The sequence below is a fragment of the Tenebrio molitor genome, chromosome 1 (genome assembly GCF_963966145.1).
Source record: "Tenebrio molitor chromosome 1, icTenMoli1.1, whole genome shotgun sequence".
Lineage (NCBI taxonomy): Eukaryota > Metazoa > Arthropoda > Insecta > Coleoptera > Tenebrionidae > Tenebrio > Tenebrio molitor.
In genome coordinates, this window is record NC_091046.1 from 41,033,168 (window position 1) to 41,041,976 (window position 8,809).

General features: G+C 36.6%; 1 protein-coding gene across 3 annotated transcripts; it reads right to left on the reverse strand.

Annotated features, from left to right (window-relative positions):
• Positions 1-335: 335 nt before the first annotated feature.
• LOC138130131 (choline transporter-like protein 1) lies at positions 336-7,648 on the reverse strand. 3 transcript variants are annotated; one of them, XM_069046526.1, is made up of 14 exons: positions 7,314-7,648; positions 7,124-7,166; positions 6,146-6,268; positions 3,539-3,684; positions 3,444-3,488; positions 3,291-3,387; positions 3,175-3,238; positions 2,945-3,053; positions 2,675-2,891; positions 2,390-2,622; positions 2,112-2,341; positions 1,896-2,062; positions 1,756-1,845; positions 336-1,707 (listed from the first exon to the last, which is right to left on the reverse strand). In XM_069046526.1, exons 2-14 carry the CDS (start codon positions 7,157-7,159, stop codon positions 1,564-1,566), a joined length of 1,701 nt encoding a protein of 566 aa, XP_068902627.1. In that variant the 5' UTR covers positions 7,160-7,166; positions 7,314-7,648; the 3' UTR covers positions 336-1,563. The 3 variants fall into 3 exon arrangements, with proteins under 3 accessions (XP_068902627.1, XP_068902635.1, XP_068902619.1); XM_069046534.1 differs by having other exon boundaries at positions 7,124-7,171; positions 7,222-7,648; XM_069046518.1 differs by having other exon boundaries at positions 7,124-7,171; positions 7,314-7,647.
• Between the last annotated feature and the right edge of the window lie 1,161 nt (positions 7,649-8,809).

The following is an 8,809-nucleotide window of genomic DNA, read 5'->3' on the forward strand; positions in this document are numbered from 1 at the left end:
CGACAAGGTGAAGCGGTAAAATGTGGTATAATTCTGTAAAGTACACTCAGATACAGATATCGACTTGATCTAACTCCGCGTTGTCGAGACGAGATTTTAATCCTGTAGCTGTAATCTGTACTGACGTATTGCGGGTCTTCAAGGCATTTGTGATCTGCAATTTTTATTAAATAATAATAAATAGGTACCTTTCCCACGGCTTTGTAATTTTTACATTTCTCATTTTTAGGAAATGACACCCATTGGTGTTAAGTCTAAATGGCTGTTATGATCACTTTTTTAATTACTTTATTCCATATAGGTACTTAATTAACAAAAACTACGTAAGATTTCATTTTTATTTATGTATATTGAATACCTAATGAGAAAGTTACAATCATTACAATGGAAGCAGTAAGTTATGTAATTCACAGTTACAGTTTAGCCTTTCTTAACAATATCATCAAAAATATCCATGAAAAAATTTATAAATATTTAAGAAATTCGTAACAATATTATTTATAAATATATATACCTATATATTTTCTGAATAAGCACAGTGGAATTTAAAACATTAAAAACGTTAATTGACAACATCAACAAACTATCTTTGTACTTGTATATGAATATATTATATCTTGTATATAAATATATTATGTATTATTGAATAAGCACTCTACACATGAATCAACAAATACAAAAGAGGTAGTTTTGCTCAACGTATACAAAGTGATTCACGAGTAAATAATGAGCCCAACAAAATTTGTGATGCAACCAACAATACATACCCTCACAATTTTTAGTTTGTGTTTTTAATATTGATTATTCCACACAATGATTTTGGCTAAATTTGAATGTAACGCCGGGTATGTTGACTATGTTGTATAAAATAAAAATACTTATGTATTATTTTTTAAATCCACATAATCGGTGTAAATGTAACGTTGGCTGCATCACAAATTTCGTTATGCTGAATATTACTCGTGAATCATCCTGTATGTAAATGCACACATAAGAAGAAGTCTAAGACAAACAAAATTGCATATTGTATTAAAAAGTTCAACAAAAAAAATAAAATTAGAATAAAATGAATTAAATAAAAATTTAGAATATTCTAAAGAGAAGAAATACTAAACTAACCTGAATCTTAATATTATTTGCGTTGTTTGTATGTAAATGGTAAGTTGGCATTTTTTTCTTTTAAAAAACTTCGTATACACCCTTTAAAACATTTGTAAACCCACGAATTGGACAGACAAATAAAATCTTCAATTTTATGAAAAGGTTTTTTCAGTTTCTGTGCGTATAACCTGAACAAAATATATTATGCGTACATCGTATTAAAAAAAGAAGTATAACAAATTAAAAAAAAAAAACAAAATATAAACTAAATTGAAACAAAATTAATATCTACTAATGAACCTTACGATTACGTGTTGTTCGTAAATATCAAGTTGCCATTACCAAAAATATTGGTTTTCTTAAAGTCTGCACAAAAAACTATGTCTACTAAGGCAATTGCAAAAATGCAAAAGTAAAAATACATTACAAAAATATTTTCAATTACATCGTAATTTTTGTCACTTATTGCCTGTTCTGGTTTCCGTAGAGTTTCTTTGAATTTTCGACGAATTCCATCAGTCCTCTCGACATGCAGTAGGGCCTCGACATGCCGTCGTTTATGACCGAGTCTTCGCAGAAGCAGATGAACAAGGTGTCGATGGTGATCTGAAAAGTTTCAGTAGAAAAAGTTTCACGTTTTGCGCGTCAACTCACTTGAAACACTGAGAAGGTAATCGAGATGATGATGACGTTGACGATTAAACAAACCACGACTGGGAGAATCCAAGCTCCCTTGTCAGCATTCTGCAAAAACCATCACATGAACTGGTGTACCACTTCTTCCAGAGACTTACCATGAACAGAGCAAACGAAATTCCGGTTGCGACGACCGTTACAATAAACACAATCATCGTCAAGACGAAGTCTCCCACGCAGCTGATGGCTATGACACTGGCAGCGTTGTTCATCAACAACTTTGTAGCCCTCTTTGCAGACCTAAAGTACGACTGTCCGTGGATCGCTGCAAGAACATGTCGGTGAAGTTGTAATCTGCAAAGTCGGAGTGGTACCTGTTTCTATGAAGGAATTGTCCGACAAGAACTTGAGGATCACTTCCACGTTACTGCAGCACACGGTAGTGAGACATCTGCAACAGGCGTTTCTGAAGCATGCCCTCAGTATCGCTTTGACCACGGCGAACAAAGTCAAAATGAACGATCCGAACGCGACAGTACCAAGATGGAACTTCATCGCGTTGCACAAACTGGTACAAATTGGGGAATCCAAGTACTGTTTGTTTCTGGAACATAGACGTTAAACAGGCTCGCAGGTTTCTCTCGGTCCTTACTTGGCAAAGTACCACGTGGCGACGCTTCCAGAGATGACCATGTGCTGGATTCCTGCGAAGAACCGAAGAGTCCAGCACGTTATAACGAAGTTGAAAATCACAGCAAATATCATCACTCCGTTCATCTCGTACCTGTAGGTATTCTCACCCTCTTTGTACAGTTCTCGACCAGTCATCATCCACACGGTCGTGGTGACGAAAGCGATCAGTACGACAATTTGAAGCAGAGTTATCTGAGACATTGTCGTGTATTTTGTGTTCGGTTCCGCCGCCAAAAGTACTTACCACTACTGGAATGAAGACCATGAGCGGCAACGCAGCAAGCGCTTTCGCCGTCTCTTTGTACAACTGGACAACGAGTCCGATTTTTTTGAACAGAACGATCAGAACTATTACTAGAATGAAGGCAATTATTGTCCATACAATAGCTATTATGAACAATCCTTGCGCGGAGTGTACCTCTCTAATGTCATCTGAATTATTTAAAACGGAATATTGATACCTACAAGACAACTCTTAAGTACCAGGGATGATATGTAGAAGGAGAGGAAGTACCATAAACCTATAGTTCCACCAATCAACACCACTATGCTGAAAACGATTATGCTCCATACCACAGCGCCAGGTACGTATCTTAGGGCGACCAACGTCAAGACGCTGAGGGCTAAAAGGTGAAAGATTGAATGAAAGAGTACCTTTTGGGTTGAACCCCGGTTTAACCCCCCGATTTAAACAATTTAGACAATGTGGGGGTTAAATCGGGTCATCCTGCAAGTTTTTCTAACCGATTGTAATTCCTATGGAAAGCAAAAATTTCCACCAGTTGTGTCGACTGGCGTCCATCCCATCCTGAAATGAGAAGCGTATATAATTGACAATTACGGAAGGATAAAGGATTTGCCTGTATTCCGTTTGTGGATTCGTAGTCAGAATCGTCGTAGAAAGATCGGCGGAAACGGCTCTTCTCTCTCGGTGTGCAAACACCTACAAAGCTGGTACTGCAATAAACAAAAATTTGAACCAGACTAGTACACAAGTTAGTGAGAACGCTTACTATCCCCCTGGACAGCTGTCCACACATCTGTCTTCGTACGAATATCTAAAAAACAAAGTTTCATTTGGTTTTTATTGAATAGCTTAGACAATTACGATTGGTCGAGGTAGGATTTTCCGGAACAAGGAACGTCCTTAATTGGTTTGTTGTAGTATCCGCAAAGATTTCCACAGTCATCGTATGCGTCGTGGCCAAGACGTCGCAAGTCGGATTTCACCAAAGTGTAGATCATGAAAGGTATCTACAATCAGAAACCATAGATTTCAGAAATATTTTTTAAAAATTGTTTGTGATCTAAAGAAGACAACAGTACATGAGAAAAGGTTCTACATATTTGTCTTACTTAAAATGTTAAATCATGAACCCATAATCACAGCTCTAGGTTCTTTTCCACTTCTGCCCATTCTAAATGAATCACTGAAAAACTTCTTTCTCCAAGACTATAATTAAATTTCGTGGTTTGACAATCGAGCAGTACAAAAGCTTTAGAACCTATAAATACAATCTAGCGTTGTTTAGAAATGTTTTAGCTCGAGGGAGAGGATAGATTCAGAAGGAACTGAAAATAATAAAGAGAACACTTCAATTTTGTAAAGCTTTTGTTCCTAAACCCCAAGGTATTGAGGAAGATGAAGGTTCTAACAAAATAGAACCTTTCAAAATAAAAATATACTCCAAGACATTAATAAAAGACGGAGAAAGACAAAGAGATGGTTAATTCTTCTGACACATGTTACAAATGTTGCCGTTACAGGCCGTAACAGAGGAAACGTGTAGATGTATCTCCAGGATCGTTTGGCAAAACATGTTTCTCATAACATTGATTGCTTCGCATAAGGAACTCTTCTTCTCTGTGACGAGCTTCAAAGCGAAGAAACAAACCTTTCCATTGATTGTTCTTTGAAAATCTTAGTTCAAGGGATACAGAGAACGTGTAAAAGATGACTACAGATTTTCTGAAGAGAAATGCAAAAGAAGAGAGATCTTTTAGTTACAAATCAATTGATGAGTCCATTGTTTAATCAAACGAAGCTTTCTAAGCACAGGACCTCATTCAATTATTAGAAAGGGTCACTACAGCGTGATCAACAATCACTGAGTCTGTTGGCAATGAAACAATTGAAAAATATTGGTGTTTTTCTGTTTCGTAATTGGCACTGACCGGATGTTTTAACTTGACACGACATTTAAAAAAAATTAGTTTATGTTGGGTATGTTTACGCTATTACAAAAACGACCCTTTGATGGTAAACGTCAATTCGCCTGTCAACTCTGTCAAAGCTGACAACCAGAAATGCGTTTAGATTACAGTGGTACCAAAATCATTCAAATTTTCATTGTTACCAACAGATTCAGTCATTGTTGATCACGTTGTATAATTACGGTTTGAACAAAAGACATAAACCCAAGGTTGGTAGAACTGACTAATTTGTATAGAAGGTTGCCTCGTTGCCATTTAAAACAATAGTTTGAATTTTTCCTCCCGCAAAAGTTACTCGTGACGTCACAATGTACTAAACTTTTACGACAGAGTCTGTCGATCATGTACTAGGTATTCCCTCGCTAGAATAAAGCCCAAAAAGCCCCCCAATAAACTTCAGGGAGCTTATAAACCTTAGGTTCTATTTGAACACTCAAAATTTCTGGGTTGATTTTACGTCACGAGTTACTTTTCCCCCCTCCCCCCAATTTTCAACGAGGCAACCTTCTATACAAATTAGTCAATTTTACCAACCTTATTCCCAGTTTTGGACAATTGTCAAAAATAATTGCCAAACAAGAATATAAAATATGTTGTAGCCTTTGAAATTCCCCAAAAGATAACCAAAACAGCAGATGACGATGGTTAACGAGCTTAAATCTGTCAAATCTTTTCTATGCTCTTCATATTGTACAAAATATATCATTTCTAGAGTTTTTTGTTAAAAACCAGAGACTTATTGCACTCGAGAGTCAAATTAATAAAAACTTGTTTAAACTCAACAATGTCTCAGAAAGAATTAATAATGTGGCAGTAATGTCATTTAATAGCAAAAAAAAACAAAATCAAATTTTGAAAAAAATTTGGAAAATTTTGGACAAATAAAAAAAATAATAATTTTTCTTTTTCTCAAACATCGTAAACTACAGTTCTCGGAATGTGACACTTGTCATCTTTTCTTCTTTGGGTCTTCTTCTTCTTCTCCTTCTCAAAGGAGAGTTTACACGATCTTTTACTACTACTGTTGTTTATTAGGCACTAATACATGGGCGATTATTAACTACTGACTGTTTCTAACAATTGTTTCTACTAACTGGTGTTTTTGAAACGGGTAATGTGCGTATTTATTCAAAAAAATGACAATTAGAATGTGGTGAATGACGAAACATAATGATCTTTTAAAATGGAATTAATGATGATTCTGACCTTACATTTAAGAACTAATATACTTGACTAAATTACCAGTTTTCCATAACACACTACAAACTACAATGTATGAGTGGAGCAAGAAATGCAAAAAAAGATTCTATTTAAGTTGTTTTTATTTTATTTAAGTTGTTTTTCAAGAGTCAAAAAGAAAAATTCTAACCCCAACATAAAGATAAAAATTTCCTACAACAATTTACGGTACTAACAGTACCTGAGTAAAAGTAGTTACACATTTTTATGTTTTGTTCAACAGTTTACAAAGAATACAATTAGACTGGAACCAAACACTTACCAAAATCAATATAGCAAGCCCAAAAATCAAAAACCCCTTCTTGTCAGTGACAGTTCTGCTCTCGGGACGTGCCGGTATGTCAATATTCTCGGTCGTCGTGTTCAGCTTCCTGAATTCGACGAGCTGAAAGAGACGACAATGACGACAATAGAGGAGACAGTTTTGATTTATGTATGAGAAGTAGGAAGAAAAACAATATTTTGGAAACCTTTCAAATTAAACGTTGCGGCTAATAAATGGTCTCGAAATAACCAAGATATTTTAAGAACGCTTGCTCCAATAAAATAAATTTAGAATGGCCTGTGTTAAAACATATTTTGCCAGCAGAGCGTTTAATACCACTTTCGCTCCGTGATCAATCCGATATAAAGGTCCCACCCAAAAATCTGCACCCATTATAATTTTTTTTATGTTTGGGAGGATCGCTGCAAAACTGCGGGAATGAATTTAAGCATTTTTTGTTGCCAGCACTGATAACTAGTTGGGTGAATGTTTGAGATTACTAGTTGGGACGGGTCCGGCTGTGATTGGCTGAATGTTAGTGTCTTGAGCGGCAGGGTTATCTTGAAAAAATGTTCTTGTAGATAATTAGCTAGTAGAGCTCAGAACTGTGGAATGCGCTGGAGTGACAGTCGCTCGAAATTATCGACTTAATTGGGAATTCAACTCCCCCACAAATGTTAAGAAAGATGTACTACAAATTAGTGGTTATAGATTGCAGCCAATTAAGGACAATGACAACAACGTCACAAATTCAGGGCATTTAAGCCCAAACTAGAATTATCGGCAAAAAAAAAATGTTTCCTTTATAAATAATGCATGATATCACGACACTCAAGGCCGCTAATGAAAAGCAGACGCCACTGAATGCAAACGGTTGTTTCGGAATTAATTATGCGAAACGAGTTAGACGTTGTGTAATTCGATTAATTATCAGAACTGGCAAAAACGAACAACGAAACAATGGGCGATACTGACCTCCTGTGGTCGCATTATGCTGGAGGAGGACCCCATTTCGCTGCTGCCCTAGAAACGTCCAAACTGTTTACTGTGTCACACTGGAACTGTCGCCGAACATGCAAGACATAAATGCGACGTTCGAAGGCACAAAAAAGCGCGCAAAAAACGCTGCTATCCTGCACCGCAAACGTGCAGATACGGGACTTACGCTTCCTGCAAGCTTTTTCACAAGCACTAGCACACCGGACAGGACCCACGCGCGCCAAAACACAAGTTACACAACGGTTCGTGAGAGCCTAAGCCTATGCGGACAGTCTGAACGGTACCACCAAGCCAGCATATTTGGAACGATGAAGGTCAGCCCACGAAATGAGCGCTGAACTAAATACGAAACATCGGAGTGAGTGGTTGGGAAGGTCCAACAGAGATCGATGCTGAGGGAGTGTCGGGCCGGGGTCTTGGGAAAGTTGAGGCTTAAGCGGCAGGAGTCCGGGAGCTCAGCAGGATTAATTATGACAATGACGGCTCGCGTGCTGGAAGTAACGATTCGTGCTGCGGATGTGTAACAACTAGAGCTTGACACCTGCAAGTTGTGCGTTAGCACAGGAAAATAAATGTCTTTGAAGTCTTCGTAAACTTGTCAGTTCGATTTGAAAATGGTACGGACTGGGTTATAAATAAGACTGGCCGATAGATGTGGAGAGAATCATTGCTTTATTTTCGCTATTATCAGGCCCAAAATAATGAGACCTTACTAGTCGTAATGACAGATAAATAATATGGGTCACGCCGGAAACAAACACAATAGCCAACAACTGCACTAGTCTAGGACATGTGCTTCAACAGCGCAATTGTGTTGGTTGCAATTTTTCTTTGTTAGTTCTGGAGGAATAACAAAAAAGTAAAAAAAAAAGAATTTTGTTGTCGAGGTCGATTTTAATGTGCTTGATGAATTGGATCGGATTGATTTATCAAAAGCAACAAATTCAAGCAAAGCGAACACTGATGATTATTGTTTGATCGTTATCAAACGACCTACCTTCAAATAAAAATATGTATCACTATGAATGAATAATAAAATATTCGGAGACGGATCAATAAAGACAGGGTGGTGAGATCAATTCTGCCATCTTTGAAAGATTTGCTGAACTATGAGAGGTATCGAAAAACTAAAATCGCTCCGAACTAAAATATCTCTTTATTAAAGTAAAAATGTGTCAACAGGTAAGGTACTGGAGATAATTTTTTATTAACAATGTTTAAAAAATTATTTCGTTTATCCAGGACATGACCAAGAATCGATTAATTTTAGGTAAAGTTTCTCTTTTAAAAATGAGGACAAATGTTAACAGTTCAGGTGTTAAATTATAAATTCAAATGCGGTCGTTCAGTGTTGTAAGGTATTGTTTTTTTAAATACCTGGGTGGGAAAATTATCCGTTATTAACAACATTTCAAACAGTTTTCTCCAGTTCTCTAGCATTTTGCTTGAAATTATTTGTTTGTGAAGTATTGATTATAGCAATTTTACGTTACATTACATTTGGCTGTCTAACTGTCATATTTCATTATTCTAATCTGTAACACCCATTTTACACAGCCGTTCCTGCTTGCAAGAGGCAAGGGAAATATTTTGTGGTACCTAATAATACAGGGTGTTTTTTAAATGCTAGTACAAAAAAGACTGGTAATGGGTGAGGATGAG

What these genes read in the sequence shown, in the direction of transcription:
- LOC138130131 (XM_069046526.1), bottom strand. Translation starts at nt 7,159, where the DNA reads ATGGGGTCCTCCTCCAGCATAATGCGACCACAGGAG. An exon ending in AATCCACAAACGGAATACAG is followed by an intron (nt 3,239 to 3,290) that starts GCAAATCCTTTA and finishes TTCTCATTTCAG; the next exon opens with GATGGGATGGACGCCAGTCG. An exon ending in GCCACGTGGTACTTTGCCAA is followed by an intron (nt 2,342 to 2,389) that starts GTAAGGACCGAG and finishes TCTATGTTCCAG; the next exon opens with AAACAAACAGTACTTGGATT.